Source organism: Xiphophorus hellerii, unplaced genomic scaffold (assembly GCF_003331165.1).
Source record: "Xiphophorus hellerii strain 12219 unplaced genomic scaffold, Xiphophorus_hellerii-4.1 PGA_scaffold_85__1_contigs__length_250000, whole genome shotgun sequence".
In the NCBI taxonomy this organism is placed as follows: domain Eukaryota; kingdom Metazoa; phylum Chordata; class Actinopteri; order Cyprinodontiformes; family Poeciliidae; genus Xiphophorus; species Xiphophorus hellerii.
The window spans coordinates 219814-237753 of NW_022587660.1; the positions used below are offsets into that span (position 1 = coordinate 219814).

General features: G+C 39.0%; 1 protein-coding gene across 2 annotated transcripts in view; it reads left to right on the forward strand.

The window, feature by feature from the left end:
• Window positions 1-17940, forward strand: part of LOC116716736 (endothelial PAS domain-containing protein 1-like) — a 47833-nt gene that overhangs the window by 23984 nt on the left and 5909 nt on the right. For both annotated transcript variants that reach the window (XM_032557558.1, XM_032557557.1), the window contains exons 6-14: window positions 5767-5873; window positions 9924-10071; window positions 10159-10367; window positions 10475-10713; window positions 11010-11123; window positions 13879-14378; window positions 16384-16480; window positions 17304-17391; window positions 17475-17642. In XM_032557558.1, coding sequence (XP_032413449.1) covers window positions 5767-5873; window positions 9924-10071; window positions 10159-10367; window positions 10475-10713; window positions 11010-11123; window positions 13879-14378; window positions 16384-16480; window positions 17304-17391; window positions 17475-17642 — 1670 coding nt within the window. The remainder of the gene's footprint in view (window positions 1-5766; window positions 5874-9923; window positions 10072-10158; window positions 10368-10474; window positions 10714-11009; window positions 11124-13878; window positions 14379-16383; window positions 16481-17303; window positions 17392-17474; window positions 17643-17940) is intronic.

Consider the following 17940-nt stretch of genomic DNA (forward strand, 5'->3'; position numbering starts at 1 on the left):
CCAAAAGGCTTAAACTGACACTTTAAGTAAATTTTCAGCATCTTGACTAATGGCAACTGGAACTTAAAATTTTCCAGTTGCCGTTGTGGAGTCACTATTGCTGTTATTCATGTTTCACGTACTTCCTGGTTTGACTTTTCACTAAAAGATTTTGTGATTTTAGTAAACTTACCATTTTAAAACCATACTACAAGAGGATACCAGCACTAGACCTAATAATCTCACACCAAGATATTCCTGGTTTGAGATAATATTAGCTGTTTGTAAAAAGGAATATTTTTTTGTAATTTTCTTTTCATTTTTTTCTGAAAATATAAAAATAAAATAAACAGTAATGTTTATTATGTTGAATCTAAATATCCCAGTAAATATTTCAGCGTTTGTTACATCCCCGAGACAGTTTAGGGATTTGGGGGGGGGAGAGTAACAAATGGCCAGGGAATAATGAGGCAAAACCAGGAGAGTATAGTTAAAATTTTATTTAAAAATAAGGCAGGAAGAATCTTGAAGGTGGCAGGGAAAAACTTGAAGAAAAAATGAGTGTAAATAACAAAATCCAGGGTTTCTAATAAGAAACAATCCTCCAGCAAACTAACCTGAGAAACCATGAACCTGGCATCTTCATCTATACAAGCCTCCACAAAGCTGCAGCACACATGCTGGACCAAATGACCAAGAGGAACTGAGATCAGTTCTCCATCAGCTGTATACGCTTCTCATCAAGATGCAGAGTGGAACCAGTTGCGCCTGCTTAAGCTGTATGAGCTCAGCAGCAACTTGAAATGGGGAAACATGCATGCAGTCACCACTGCAATGTTTCTTGGACATTATATTATATTTTCTCTAACTTCAAAATTATTTCAAAAATAAACTCTAAATTGTATAAGATTCCTCCACAAATTTTCAAACACACTGTTGCAAAAACCAAATGAGCATTGGATTTCTTACAGAACCTTTGTCAGAGTTCAGAGGAATTGCAGAGATGCCGATTTTTCACTCTGGACTTCTGCCAATTAAAACACAGTTATTAAAGCAGCACCCACACACAGAAGGTCCACTTTGAGTAATGATGGTGTGTTGACTGATCAGTTTAACTTGTCAAGAACGACTCTGTGCACATCCTGGGCTTGTTTGATAAGCCCAGGATGAAACATTAATACCCCAATAGTACGCTGTCAGAGTGGAGGGACACATTGTTACCCAACTGTCGTCAATACTGGAAACTCCAAACATGATTAAAGGATTTTTTGTTTGTTTCTTGCTGCTGAAATATTTGATCATGAGACAAACAGCAACAAAATTAAAGCACAATGACTGATTTATTTATGATTTCTTTTGCAGAAATTGGAGTTACACATAAACATTACACACTCACGCATATAACCGTATCAAGTGCTCATGTAGCACAAAGGTTCCCAACTGAAGGAAAGTGTGAACTTTTACAAAAACAATGAGCTGATTTCATGTGTTTGTTTTTATATTTTGACCTTTTTAAGTCGAGTTTAATAGCTGCTCGAATTCTTTCTCTAATTACGCAAATGAGTAGGTGGGTGGGTCTGCAGGCCCTGCAAGGACGGGGTCTCATTAGAGAACAGGACGGAGTGTTTCTTTAGCCCTGCTCTGGCAGTGCGAGCGCCTGCTGGATGGAAAACAAAAAAGGAGAGGTGAAGAGAAGAGGAGGAAAAGAAAGGGAAAGAACATGGCTTCAACAAGTGGCAGCTAGTCCAAAATCCTCCGTTTGCACAGCTTGCATGGTCTTAAGCAAGAGTTGGAGGTTTTCTTTTTTTTTGAGAATGTAGTGATTAATATTAACTAATTCCCATCAGGGTTTGCATCTGAAAGTAGGTGAGGTTTCCTCCATAAATCCCCATATTGGATAATCTGTCAGCTTAAAACAAACAAACCTCTACATTTTCTCGAAAGTGAAATCTACAAGGATTTGGCTTCAAACACTGAATGTCACTTCAAGCTTTAAAATTATAAAATGAGCTCCAATAAGATATTAATTCTGAATAATCTCTCTGAACTTTCAAAGAAAAAAAATGTCTGTAGATGATTTTTAGGATTTTAAAAAGTTTTGACTTTTTTCAGGAAAACCAAGAAAAATTTCATGTTTTATTCCTGGTTGAATAGGAATCAGCCAGAAACTGCAGATGAAACTTCAAGAAATAAATTTAAATTAATTAAACGACAGAATGTTCTCATACAGTCATAAATGAACATCTCCATGTTATATCTACAGTATTTCATTTTAAGCATCTTTCAGCTTTTGACAATTACAGTCTTCCTTGCATTAAATATCAGTTTCTGTGTTCTATATAAATAGAGCCTAAATCAGGGGTCTCAAACTCCAGTCCTCAAGGGCCGCTGTCCTGCAGTTTTTAGATGTGCCACAGGTACAAAACACTGGAATGAAATGGCTTAATTACTTCCTCCTTGTGTAGATCAGTTCCCCAGAGCCTTACTGATGGCTAATGACCTAATTAGCCATTAGGTCATTAGTTACACTAATGACCAGGTCATTAGGTCATTCAGGTGTGGTGCAGCAGAGGCACATCTAAAAGTTGCAGGAGAGCAGCCCTTGAGGACTGCTGTCTTTACTGGCCTAAATGATAGTATATTTCACCAACTGTTTTGTTTGCGTTACAAATGTGCGCAAAACTTTGTCAATATTCTACTAATGTCGAAAAAACACAATTTCACAATTGCGGCATACTATTAAATAAGAAACACAGTTAAAAGTTTGTTCATGCGATCATTCATTAGAAACCACACAGCGCCGTTGTCCTCCAACCACTTCCTGTTGTCTTCTTCAGCTTTTCACTAGTAGTTGGTCACGTGACTCATGTGATATGAAAAAGGTGTTTCCATTGAAGATTTGTGAAATACACTAATTTTGATACTATCTAATTTTAGCACATATGTGCATTTGAGATTTTAAACTGGCAAGACCAGCATTATTAAATAGCAATCTCTGTGTGTTCTCCTGAAAATACTCACACCTTTACATGCCTTAAGTTTCCAAAAGGCAGCCAATCACAGAAAGAGGCTGAAAGAGCTGAAATAGATTGACTTTGCTCTACTCCATGTACTGCCTTCCTGTTACCTGCTGAAGTCCTGCTCTCTCTCACTGTTTTGCAGCTCGAATTGGCTGCAGACACTAAGAGAACTCAGTTTTCTGATTTAGTAGCATTCCTGTTTTAAAGCGTGACACAAAGCCATTCCAGGATTCTTTATGCAACAGAATACAAGAAATCATTACACTTTATAGTTCAGATATCATTAGAGGGGTGCCCAAAGTCAGTCCTCAAGGGCTGGGATCCTGCACATTTTAGTTCTCTCCCTGGTGGTAGTAACAACCTTTTCAGCATGTCAGTGTTCTTCTTAGGCCTTCTAACGAGCCATCATTGGATCCAGGTGCGTTAAACCAGGGAGAAAACTAAAACATGCAGGATGCCGGCCCTCGAGGACCGACTTTGGGCACAGCTTTTGAGATACTGTCTAGCTTCTAGATACAGGGGTCTCAAACTCCAGTCCTCAAGGGCCGCTGTCCTGCAGTTTTTAGATGTGCCACAGGTACAAAACACTGGAATGAAATGGCTTACATTTACCTTACACCCACCTCCTCCTTGTGTAGATCAGTTCTCCAGAGCCTTACTAATGACCTAATTATTCTATTCAGGTGTGGTGCAGCAGAGGCACATCTAAAAGTTGCAGGACAGAGGCCCTTTGAAGACTGGAGTTTGAGACCCCTGTAGAAGGTATAAACAATACCTTGTTGTCATGGCAACTGTCTGAAAGTGACAAAGTAAAGAGCTGCACAGCATTCCAGACAAAAGGGAATAATTGTCCAAAACTGCAATACCACAGCCAAGAGATTGATAAAGTAAAAGAACAAATCAGAACGAATGTAGCAGAGCTGCAGCCACCATGATTCTAGAGTAAAAATGTGTTAAATCTTTAATGTTTCCATTTTAAGACGTTAAACTTGTGAACAAAATCGAGAATGGTTATATCCTACTTTTGAGAGTTTCACCACAAAAGCATGCTTTAGATTTACATGGAAAAAGTAAAGCTAAAGGATTTCTACAATTATTTTATTTTTCTCTTGTTTCCTTAAGCTCTTTATATTTTAGTTTTCCTCTTTTTGTGGTTTAGTTTCCTGTATCCTTGGCTCTCGGGTCATTTCCTGCTGAAAGTTTGGGTCCAGCTCTTATTTTGGGAAGAGTCTCTTCCACCAGTGAACTTTGACATGATGCTTTTGATTTATAACAGGCTTCAAATTTACCCAAACAGCTAACAGATAAGTCCAATAATAAAAAAGGAAACAGCTGTAAGAACAGTGAAAAGCGTAAAAAGTTCAACGTATTGTTGAGGTGGAATACATCCAGTTTTCACATTTTAATGAATGAAGTCTGTTGGTTGTAACGTGACAAAATGTGAAAAAGCGAAAGGGGAGGAAAAACTTTGTGAGGCTGGGTATGTTTAAGCTCCTAATATAAAATCCAGTTTCAGCTACATTTGGAGTGTCTCTACCAGCTGTGCACATCTGGAAATCCATGGTTTTGCTTGTTCCTCTTTGTAAGTCAGCTCAAGTTTAGTATGAATAGGCATTTAAACGTCTTGCCACAGATTTTAAAACCTGTGCATCAACTTTATGCAGTGGACTGGCTTTGTAATGCCATGTCAAACTAGCAGATGGATATGAATAATGAAAAATAATCAGAAACTCTAAACTAAGATGCTCACATGTCATTATGACAACGACTAACACGTGTCTTTTGCAGAATAGTTAACATCGTATGAAATTTTATCCCCATTTGTTTTTCTTTTATGGCTACTTTAGTAACATTTGTCCAGTGCTTGTTTATTCTTGGTCATTTTTTATGCAAAAGTATTTGTCACAACTTAAAACTTTAATGTATTGAATTGAGATTTATGAATTGGCACAAGTCAAGCCTGATTGTAAAGTGGAGGGGAACAGATATACACTGTAAAAAAGACTAATAAAATCTAGAAATTATTGTTTTCAGTTTTCCAGGTTCTACTGTTCTTTATAGACACATCTTTTGCTGCAATTATTGCAAAAGATGCACATTTGTTTCAGAAACGTCTCAACCAGCTTTACATATCTAGAAACTGATGTATTTTTCTATCCTATACGTAACTTTAATGTAAAGTTATTCAGACTTACGTAGTTAAATTGGATTAGGAGAGTGTATGAATAGCAATTTTGCAGATTCTCAATTGGATTAAAGCTTAGACTTTGAACTTCATGTGAAATTCATCAATTTAAAATATTCCTTCCTCTTTGCAATCATACGCTTCTTTGAGTTGGCCAGTCATATGAAATCCCAATAAAATACATAAAATTTTGTTGTAATTTGATAAAGCTTTTTCTGTGTCAGTTTGCACCTTAAACATTATATTTTAATCCTATATTTCTCTTCCAAGCCTTGGATACTGATATGCTGAAAAGAGCTAGACAGAAGTAAAAGAAAAAGGGGATTTCTTCCCTTAAGGCAACCAGAGCTGCTGGTGGAGTCCTGATTAAGGAGATGAACTTGTGATGAGAGTGACGGAGATATTAACCATTCTCAGGCAGAGAATGTGAATGTTTCTTGTTTTTTTAGGAATAATATTCCACCATTCTGTTTGATTTTGAAATCTTGCATGATGCCTTTTGAAGCTCAGAGGAGCATGATGTGGTGCAGTATTATTACGTGTGAGAATGATGGGGTGGGTGTGTGTGTGTGTGTGTTGCAGGGTGACAGAGTTGATGGGTTACACCCCTGAGGATCTGCTGGGTCGATCGGTCTATGAGTTCTATCACGCCCTCGACTCAGACAGCGTCACCAAGAGCCACCATAACTGTAAGTCATGCATGTTCAAACTAATTCTCATTTCATTAGAAAGAGTTTGTTTTTTCTTTTTTGGGGCTAAAAATTTAAATTTTACAATCTTCAGAAATCTCTAAAAATTGTGTTAGAAAGTTCCACAGCCGGACTGAGACTTCACCAGATCCATTTGAAAGCTGGAGATTCCTGGCTGTTCACACATCCTTAAAAAGTCTTAAATTCGTGATTCTAACATTGAGGCCTTAAACTGACTTAAATTCCTTTAGAAGATTTAAGTTAACCTTAAATACATTGAATCTCAGATCTTAAATTTTGTTGTGGCATGACTGTTTAATCTTGGATATTCTGTTTGTGTGTTTTTTTTTTTCTCATCTTTATTGCGTAGCAGTAACTAGCTGCTAATATAGCTGTGGTAACTAAGGTATTATAATAACCTAGTTACCACTGCTGTTATACCCTAAGCAAGCTAGAGGATACAAGCTAGAGGATACTGATGATGTTATCATGTGGCGGTGTTCGCCACGTTATAAAAAATGACAAATGTCATTTGTCATCCCCTTGTTTTCAAACATCTATTAAGGTGCTTTAATAGATGCTTTAAAACATCTATTACCGCATTTTTTCAAAGATTTATCAGTTTGAGCAAACATATAACGGCAGGCGCTTCAATCCAAAAATGTCATGATTTCTTTATCCAAAAATAATCAAGAATGAATCAGAAAAGCACCTGAGAGCAAATTATTTCCCTTAAAAATGTCTCATCAAACTTATATAAGAAAAACTATAGAGATATAAAAGCTCAGAGTTATATCCTAAATTGTATCTATTATTGAATGCACGATACATTGCATTACAATGCAATGTAATTACGATCTGCATTACAGAGAATATACTGTGAGTATATTTGTGATCAAATGAATCATTTTTAGAAAGTGAAATGTCATCTTGTCATTTGCGCAATCTGCTGATTGAGCAAATAACTGAGAGTTTGTTGTGAGAAGCTGGCAGGATGTATACCTGATCACTTCCATGTCTGTTTCTGGTCATTAAACATGTGATTCTCGCTCTCTCTTGCTCTCTCTTGCTCTCTCTCTCTCTCTCTCTCTCTCTCTCTCTCTCTCTCTCTCTCTCTCTCTCTCTCTGTGCGTGCGTGCGTGCGTGCGTGCGTGCAGAGCAGGGTATTAAGATGTCTTTAATCAAATTAAGTGAAACCACTGATGGCCTGATGAGGTTTGCACACCTCTGATGCCACAAACCCAAAACCAGTGGAGGGCGGGTGGCAGGGGGGTGTATAAGGTGGCCTCTGCAACAATGTAATGACACTGTTTGTGTGCGTCTGTGTGCCAGCAAGGATCTAAGGTGTCATGGCTTTTCTCTGTGCTGACAGGAGCACTGTGATCTGAAGGGAAACACAAAGACATTTGAAGATAAAACTTTTCCATAAGTAGACTTCTGCCATTGCTTTAGGTAGATAACAAAACAGCAACATTTGAACCGGTAAACAGATCGACTTCTGGTCATATTTTATGGTAGAACTCACACAAAGTTTCTCTACAAGAACAAAATCTAGCAACTGTTTTCTGATGAAGTTAAGCTTCATATTAAGCTTTAAATTTTATAGCAAAGAAAGTTTTAACCAAAAGAGAGGGGAAATATGTTTTTGGAATCCAATTATGAAAAATAAACTAATATTATGAGAAAACCCGTATCAGCTAAATGTTTCCTTTTACATCATGCCATTTTATTGTGGAAATTCTGTCCAAATTTAGTTTTAAAAAGCAATAAAACTAACTAAATGACTACAATTGATAGAAATGGGTTAATTATTTATTTTTATATTTGATGGTGCAGAAAAGGATTTTTTGTCTCTGTTAAAGTAAATCAAGTCCATTTTTCTTTAATTGTTCTTCTTAATCACAAATAGTCTTAAATGTTATTAATGCTTGGTAGTAAAGAAAAACTGCTTTTTTTATTTCCATGTGTTTGACGTCATTAGAAAGCTTAGACACTTTCAGAATCTCTAAATAACTCAAAATGCCCAAGTAGACGTGTTCTTGGCTTTGTTGTGGCCAGTCACATTTACCAAACAGCACCACTCTTCTAATTACGTTGAACAAAGAAAACAACAATATGAGTTAAGAGACTAATATTTTAATTTCAGGTTGCATTATATATTCAGATTTGTTATCGCGAGGGTAATTTCAGGGTAGGTGGTCCATGATTGTTTGTTAAATGGGTTAAGTGGTCCTCGGCCTGAAAAGGTTTGAGAAACACTGTGCTAGGATGAAGAAATTGCTAAATGGACAAACAATATTTTTGCTGTTCTTCATTTTATTTATTTGGAGTTTTTTGCGCTGAATAGAAAACAGAAAAAGACATTAATGAAATTCATTAATGATTAATGAAGGAAAGAAATTAAAGAACTGAAAAAACTTCTCAAAAAGAAATATTGGTCAAGCCAAACTCACTGGAAACCTCCAGTTTATATTTTTTAGTCAAATCTTTCTCAAATCTTTTATGTCTCAGGTCTTTGATGATAATTATTTTTCTGCATCTGTTCTCATCATATTTTCTTTTAGTTAGTTTTTTTGTATGAAGTATTTTACCAACATTAATATTCCCAAATTCTTCTCAAAATATTTGTTTTAAAAAGATTTGTTAGCAGCTTTTATGACATTTTTATGTTATTAATATTAAAATAGCCAAGAATTTGTCATCTCATCGGAAACCTCTGATAAATCCTGCATGGATGGATTCTTAAATCCGGGGCGGATCCTACAACATGGTTTTGTAGGAACCATGTTGGCCCTTTAAATCCAGCTTTTCTCTGTCCTGTTGGAAACCAGAAACATTTACAAAACGTTAATATAAAAATGTGAAGAAAAAAGGCATGAATTCCCAGGGCAACCAACAGATTTATGCTTGAGTAATCTCATCGGTGATTTTAGTGCTTATGATGTGTTCAGCTCCAAGAGATCTCCAAACATCAGCTGGCTGGAAGCTAAGCAGATAAAAAGTGCTCTCTGTCAGCATGATTCTGCTCTCCCAGCCAACGTGAGCAGCCTGTTAATCAGCACATGGAACAGCGTTCCCCGCTGAACATGCAGCGCTGGCCTAAACGTCCTCAGGGAGTGACTCAGACACACACACCCACAGTGTCAGTGGCCTAATGTACGTGTTTTGACCAGTCGTGCTCCTTTCCCACGCCAGCGCTGAACCCTGGACTGAAGCCAGCAGATCCCGTTCTCAGCTTAAAGTCAGACATCTAGCTTTGTCATGCTAACACACGTTTGGTTGATCTGGGACTCTTTGCAACAGATGCTTGTGAGCTACTTTTGAATAGAACGATTTGGCGAAGTCATGATTCTGAGACAGTTTAAATTTTTGAAGTAGCTTCCTTAAACCCAGAAACATAAGTTCAGTTTTACCGAAGTAGAATGTGTCTGATTTTTTTTTTATCACACAGAGCACAGCGAAGTCGATCTTTTAAAAATAGAAACCTCTAAGACATTGGTACCACAGTTAAAGTCCCGCAGGCTTGAGGTGTTTCCATCAGGCCAGATGATTCCAGCTGACGGCTGATTAACAGGCGTTTGCTGAAGTCAGTAATCTGAATCAAAATGTCGTTCTGGTCAGAGAAAATCCAAATACAATCTGTGGTCAAAGTGACAGAAAACACTAAACGTCACCCTGAACACACTATCCTCACCATGAAACATGGCCTGGGGACTTTTTTCAACCAGAACAGAGAAGATTATTAGAGTTTAGGGGAAGATAAATGCATCAAAATGGTAGGAAAACCTGTTAGTCTTCTAAAATGTTTGTTCTAGGACAGAGTTTCATCTTCTGGGAAGAGAAGGACCTAAACATCCAGGCAGAGCTACAGGCAACAGTTTAGATTGAAGCGTAGCCCAGAACCTGCCTGATCTAAATTCAATCGAAAATCTTTGACAAGATTTTTCAAACAATTTATTTGGAGCTGCAGTTCTGTAGCTGAATATAAATCAGTTGTGCTGTTGAACATGAGTCACTCATAACTATATATCTCCACTTTTTCCTCGGCAGTGTGCAGCAAAGGTCAGGCAGTGAGCGGTCAGTACCGTATGCTGGCCAAGAATGGCGGCTACATCTGGGTGGAGACTCAGGGAACTGTCATTTACAACAGCCGCAACTCTCAGCCTCAGTGCATCGTGTGCATCAACTACGTCCTGAGGTCGTGAAGACTTTCTGAGCAAAATCCCTGAAGAGGTTGTTGTTCTCTGACTCCTGAAAGCTTACTGTTTATTCTCACACGGTGCAGTGACGTGGAGGAGAAGTCGGTCATTTTCTCCTTGGAGCAGACGGAGGCACTGTTCAAGTCACCAAACATGAGCAGCTTCTTCACCACTGAAGGAGCCAGCATGAACGCAGAATCAGGAGGTTCTCTCTACAAGAAGTTCAAGACAGAGCCGGAAGATTTGGCTCAGCTGGCTCCGACTCCTGGAGACACCATCATCTCCCTCGATTTTGGTCAGTTTGGACCAGTTTGGAATTTTCTGGAAATCTTTTGGAATGTTTTTACTCTCAAAAGAGACACTTCTATTTGTTTCACTTTTGTTTTTGACTCTTTGCCTTAGATCGCACTGAGTTTGAGGAGTCCCAGCAGCCAGCACCTTTCACCCCGGTGTCTTCTTCACCCATGCCCCCTCCTGGACCTGCGTGTTGGACAATCGAGAGCCAAAAGCCGGCTCCTGTGGCTACAGCTCAGACCCTGGCTCCAGCTCCTGGGGACGCACCTAACAGAGCCAGGGCGTTCACCGTGCAGCAGAAACCTCCACCGGGCAGCGCCACCCCGAGCCTCAGCAGCTGCTCCACGGTGAGGAGAAGAATCAGGAGGAAGGTTGAGAAGCCCCATTGTTCTGTTGAATGACTTAATTAGGCTGCCACTGGTTGATTGAGTTTATATCCTGGTTTATTTGGTCTGTGTTCAGCGAGGTCAGTCAAAGTGTGTGAGAATATCGGGGGTGGAAGTTTGGATAGATCAGGCCGTTAGCTTTCAATGGAGCCTTTGTCGTGACAAATCTTCTGCTCCTTCTTTTCTCTCATGTCTTTTACCTCTGTCCATTTTCCCGGCTTCTCCACTCGTCTCATTTTGCCGTTTTCCGTCTGCAGCCCAGCAGCCCAGGTGATTACTACAGCTCAGTGGAGAGTGACCTGAGGGTGGAGCTCACTGAGAAGCTGTTTGCTCTGGAGGCTGAGAGAAACGACAGCACTGCACACACAGAGGTGCATCTCATCATATCCAGTGGGATCCAAACATCCACTTCAGGGTTTAACAACAGAAATCAAGGCAGAATTATTCCATTTCAGGGTCATATTGCTAAGAAGTATTTAAAATACTTTTTAAAGCATTTTATAAATCTCTGTTAGTGTACATTGGTAGTTGAGAATTTCAACTACCAATAATCAAATATAGCTTACAATTAATAAAACGAAAAATATATAAGATAAGATAATTTTATTTGTCTCCCATAGGAGAAATTTATCTTGGAAGCAGGGGCAAAACTGCAATACAACAATAAAAGCCCATCCAAAAGGACAGTAACCATGAATATATACATAAAAACAAAAAAAATACCTAAAAGCACAAATGTCAGATTGGCAGTACATCCCCATAACCATTTCCATTCACATACAATACATCCTCTACATACTACTCTTCATCGTCTGGACCTCCTGTTACTCTGTCCAGGCCCCGCTAGTCTGCCATTTATCTGGTTAATGGAGGGTGGTACAAATGAATGTTTCAGACGGTTATATTTGCACAGGGGAACCCTGAACCTTCTCCCAGAGTTCATAAGAACATATTCTGATGCGAGCACATGTGACCCATCAGATTAGATGGGACTGTTGGGACAAGATGAGCTTGCCTGATAGTAGCCTACTCAAACAAGTGCAGTGGAGAAGATGGATCCGGAGTGTTGATAATCTTACTTGCCATCTTCACCAGACTTTGAATTTGAGTTTTTATTTTAACAGTAAGATTTCCAAACCATCCAATGATGCCATATCTAAGAATAGACTCGACAGTTGCCCTATAAAAGATCAACATTATCATTTTAGAAATGCCACACAATCAAAGTCGTCTAAGAAAATAGAGATGCTGGTGAACCTTTGCACATACATTTGTCACATGTGTGAGCCAACTCAGATCGCCATCTATGTACAAACCTAAATATTTAAAAGATGTGACCTATTTGATGGAGCAGCCATGTATGGCTATAGGACTCCGGTCACTGATTCAAAAAAGATTCAATAGTTTTTGAGGTGTTTATCTGTAGTCAGTTAGGCTAAGTGTCAGGCTGAAGAGCAGATGCTAACTTTAGCATTATTAGCAGCTAACGTTTAGCTTTTTCCTCTCCCATTGAGCATTTTGTTGTTAAAAATAAATCTAAAGAATATTTAAACGGTTGAAATGACTAAAATGGGAAACATTTGTACTGAGTTGAGAATGTTTTAGATAGATAGATAGATAGATAGATAGATAGATAGATAGATAGATAGATAGATAGATAGATAGATAGATAGATAGATAGATAGATAGATAGATAGATAGATAGATAGATAGCATTTATTGTCATTGAACAGAATTCAACGAAATTTCCATTGCAGCTCCCGTGCAAAAGGTCAAATATATACAGTAAAAATAAGCAAACACACAATAATAATAATAACAATATATACAACTAAATTAACTAAAGGCACTCAACCACACCAAAGAAGTAGCAGCAGGTCCAATTATGGCAAAGTACAGATAATGTGACAGTGCAAAGTGCAGAACAGTATGGCTGTGTGGGCATGGGGGATATATATGTATGACTGCAAGGTTATGATATGTGTGGGAGGGGGGGGCGGCAGGGAGTAATGGCTCTGACGGCTGTGGGGAAGAAACTGTTTCTCAGTCTATTTGTTGTAGTCCGTATATTCCTGTACCGCTTGCCTGATGGCAGCGGCACAAACAGTCTGTGGCCCGGGTGGCTGGGATCCATGGCTATGGATCCAGCTCTCTTCTTGACCCGGCCTGTGTAAATGGAGTCCAGGTCTTGGAGGGGGCATCCCACAATGCCTTGTGCTGTTCTCACGCTTTAAAGACGCTTTAAAGGACAGAGTTGTAGATGGAATTTACAGAAGGTAAACATTGTAAAACATGAATACAATGGAGCCCAGATACTCATGACGGTTTGGGACCAAAGTCACCTGTGAATAACTGAAATCCAAAAATACTTCATTACTGACTTTTTTTTTTAGCTATTTCTTATCTGTCCCACCAGTAGAGTAAAGACATGTAAATATGTGACAATACTTACCACTACTGTATTTCCCCATGCATTGATACTATTACTGCACTATCTCAATAAGATGACATTACTGTATGGGTTTACCTTCTTTCTATTATATACTCCACATAAAGATGAGATCTAAATAAACCTGTGCTACACATAAATGTAACAACAAAATTATTCTTAAATTATTTCTCCTTTTTTTTCTTAATGCACATCCAAATTCTGCCAGATGAACAATTAAAACTGGTAGAAGCTTCTGTCAACTTATCTCATCTTTATTACTCAACTTTGTCTGATAAAAACCCTAAGCCCCAGGAATTAGTTTGTTCAGGAACTATTTTCTGTTTTACTTCAAAATACGAGCAGAACAGGATGTCAGACACCAGACAAAGTCATGCTGGCAGACTGTGACTAGAAATGCTGCAGAGATTGAATGTCAGTAAATGATCTGGCTCTATATCTTGTAAAATGAAATTCTTAATCCACTAATAATTAGCAATCTCTACTAACTCAAACTCATGCAATTTGAAATAATCCATTGCTACTTAATAAACACAAATTTCTCATTGTCAAATTGTTACAGGATTCCCTTAATTAAAATATCTTCTGTTTTGTATTTATATTAACGTGATTTTTTGCTATTAATGTTTTAGTTGAGCGTAACCTTTTACCCATTTTGTTTGTTTCTTCTTTTGCAGGAGGACTTGAGTGACTTGGATTTGGAGACTCTGGCCCCATACATCCCGATGGACGGAGAGGACTTCCAGCTCAATCCGATCATTCCGGAGTCAGAGCCCCAGGAAGCGGCTCAAGCGGGGTCCCTAGGGAGCCTGAGCAACCTTAGCATCCACCAGAGCTGCAACAATGTAGCCAGCCTCTTCCAACCTCTCACCTCCCCTCAGCCTCAGAACCGCTACCAGCCGCAACCACAAGCATCCTGGGCCACGGGTGGGAGGAGAGGCTCCAACCAGGGTGCCATGGAAACGCGACAAAGGTCTTGCATGATGCCCCCCATACGGAACCCCCCTTTCCGAGGCCTGGCCGGCACGCCGCTGTCTTCCATGCAGTGGCCTCCAGACCCGATAATAACCTACCAACAGCGGCAACGTCCGCCGAAGGCCTGTCTGATTGACGACATGTTGGGCGAAGAGCAGCCGTCCTGCCAGCAGAACACATCACACCTAGTGCACAAACAGAGGTGAGGTTGCGTCAGAGCACACTTTATTAAAGCTGCAGTGTTTAACTTTTATAAAAAAATTTTTTTTACATATTTGTTAATTATCTTTATGTTGTGACAGTATAAGATGGATAATCTGTGAAAAAACTGAGCTTCTCTCTGTGCTAACTGCAGAAAGACAACACACAGTCAGAAACAGCCAATCAGAGCCAGGAGGCGGGTCTTAACACTGCCAATCACTCTCTTGCTCAGAACCCTGCCTCTACAACTGGTTTTACACAATATAGCCTGCCACAAATGCTAAGGCTAGTTAGTATAGCTACTCATGTTTTCCTGGAACAGTGAGTTGTTTCTTCACCAAGAGCAGCATACATGAGGTTGATTGACAAGATTAAGCCCCTCGTCCTGGCTCTGATTAGTTGTTTTTGGTGGGGAGCTGTGTTTCTTTAGATGACAGTAGGAGCTCACAGAGGAGGTGGAAGAGATTGATGTTTTCACAAATTACTTATCTCATATGAAACTGTCACGACAAGGTAACAGTTTTAACAAATATGGTAAAATCATATTTTTGTAAAAGTTACTTACTGCAGCTTTAAGGGGTTTACACCGTGTTCCAAAATATTATGAAAATTGGATTTAAGTGTCATAAAGATTTAATTTTTGTTGTTCCATTAAATTCATCGATGGTATTGTGTCTCAGGGCTCTTTGAATCACTATAATTAATTTCAGAGACCCATGCTTATTAGTTTGCTAGGTGACCTCAATTGAAGGAAATCTACTTAAGAAAGTAGAAACCTCCTTAAGAAATCTGAAACCTTTAGCAGGCTTCAGGTTTCAAGCAGTATGGGAAAGAAAAAGGATCTCTCTGCTGCCGAAAAGCATCAGATAGTGCAGTGTCTTGGACAAGGTATGAAAACATTAGATATTTAATGAAAACTGAAGTGTGATTGTTGTACTGTGAAGAGATTTGTGGCTGATTCAGAGCAAAGATTGATTTGTGCAGATAAAGGCATAATGAGGAAGGTTTCTGTTAGACAAATTCATCAAATTAAGAGAGCGTCAGTTAAAATGCTTTACAAAGCAGCAAACAGTTATTTGAAGCTGCTGGTGCTTCTCTAGTTCCACGAAAATAGCGATGTAGGATGCTGCAAAGGATCAAACCCTGTTATGCATAAACCTACTATTAGGCCACCACTAACCAGTGCTCACAAGCAGAAATTGTTGCAGTGGGCCTAGACATACATGAAGACTAATTTTCAAACAGTCTTGTTCACTGATAAATGCTGTGCAAGCCTGGATGGTCCAGATGGATGGAGTAATGGATAGGTGGTGGATGGCCACCATGTTCGAACAAAGTTGCCACTTTGAGGTAGTTTAGTCATGCTTTGAGCGGGAATCATGGGGAGAGAGCTTGTCGGCCTCTTTAGAGTCACTTTTTTCAATGGTACAAAAAGAAGAACCGTACTTTACGTAGCAAAATCATCTTCATGCATGACAATGCACCATCTCATGGTGCAAGGAATACCACTGTGTCATTGACTGCTATAGGCATAAAAGGGGAGAAACTCATGGTGACTCAGGCAGAAACTATCCACAACCTCACAAGTTCAATGGATGCAAGAACTGTGAAGGTGTCTTATGTTAACATGTAACTCGGTCTGTTAAGATGTTTTTGATTGAAATAGCTTTAAATTTTAGTAAATGTGATCACTTAATGCTGCACATTCAATGACCATTTGCAGTTCCTTATAACCCATAAGATGTTTTCAAAATCTGCTGTGCATAATAATTTGGGAGTGTGCTTTTTAAATTTTTTATTTTTATTTTGGCAGGTTTGTTCAATAAAATTTGATTTATACTCTAATAGTTTGTGACTTGAAAATCATACTGACTATCATTTATATTGACCATTGAGGAAAATCTGAGAAATCCTCACTTTCATAATCTTTTGGAACACGGTGTAAATAGAAAAAGTTGTAACTGTAGAATGTGTTCATAAATATTTGTATTTATTGGTTTGTAAAGGTCCATTGATAATTTTGTGCAAGCCTACAAAGATCTGGATCCAGCAAGAGTGGCCATGAATAACAGCATCAAGCGTTCTTTCAACCAGATGGCGCTGGTGAGTTTTTCCTATAAAGTGATGCTCCCATTAGTTTTGTGGCCAATTTTTGATTGTTCAGATTCAATCATTTTTTCTTCAACAACTATAACTGGCAGTTTTCACAGCCTTTTTAGATGCTCTGAGTGGTCATTATTCAAGGTCCATTTTTACCACTGCATACATGGATTCAGGGTGTAAATTAAACTGTAGGAAACAATGTTCAGATCAAGCTGTTTTGTATATGCAATGAGCTGATGTTGCTGAGAGTCAGACACAGGAGCCGTAGTGTGACTGCCGCTGTCTGGAAACATGGCTAAGCGCTGACTAGCCATGCAGATTTTTGGAAATGAAGAAATTTGTCACCAGAAATGTAGATAATCAGTACGCAAGACTATGAACTTTTACATTTGAAGCTTTCAATGTTGAAAGAAAAAGGAGATTCATGAGCTTAATGTCCGATTTGCCATAACTATTTATTGAATTCATAGGTGCTGGCTGGGGTGGCAACAGGAGTGGCAAGGCTCTCAGTTGGGGTGTCAACTGCCACCCCCTGTCGCCAACAGTAGATCAGCCCCTGGCCTATAACTGTTATAATTTTTTTACATTTAATTAAAAACCCTTGAAGTACAAATTACCATATTTTACTATTGCTCTTTTTACAAAAACATAACATCCTGGTTTTGAGAGCTAAAACTAGGATATCGACTACAAACTTTTACTGTTTTGCTCCAGGTCTGTGCATGTCATTAAGAGCTGAAAAGAATTGAGCGGTTTGTACATTTAAAATTTTTATTTGATCATTGGAAGGATGGATGGCCTCACTGCACCTTTTGCTTTTCAGGGTGAAAGAAAGCTGACGGATGCCATATGGAAGAAGATGAGGGGCGATGGCTGCATGGACCGTTCCCTCAGTGCGGGGTCACTCACAGGTATCTTTCTGTGTTTGTTTTTTCACTCACCTGGTTGTTCCAAACATTCGCGAGTCTTCCTGTTAGCTTGTGTCTCTTCTCAGAGTCGACGACGATGGGCCGGATGATTTCAGGCATCGGGCCCCCATTCCCCGCCTCGCTGCAACAACACAGGACATCACGGTATCCAGGGGACGGGATTAGTGGGCCAAATGAAAAACCCTTTTCCAGAAAGAGCTGCAGCAACACGGAGTATAATGTGATGTCTTCAGGTACAAATGTACTATGCTACATGAACTCTGTACTACTATCAAATAAGCAGTTTTCTTTCATACATTTCACGATACAGGTCAGTTATACTGCAGAAACCCTGTTTTTATTAACAGCTGATTATGCATTTCCATACGAGATTGTGTTTATCCTGATTTAAATCTCAGGATCTTATAACTGATGGCACATTCTCGCTGTGTTTGAAGCAATTCTTGCTAATGTTTCCATCTGAAACCTCCATCTGAAGTAACCAAAAGCGTCAGCAAGACGTTCAAACTTCCCCTGCCAACATTTTTATTA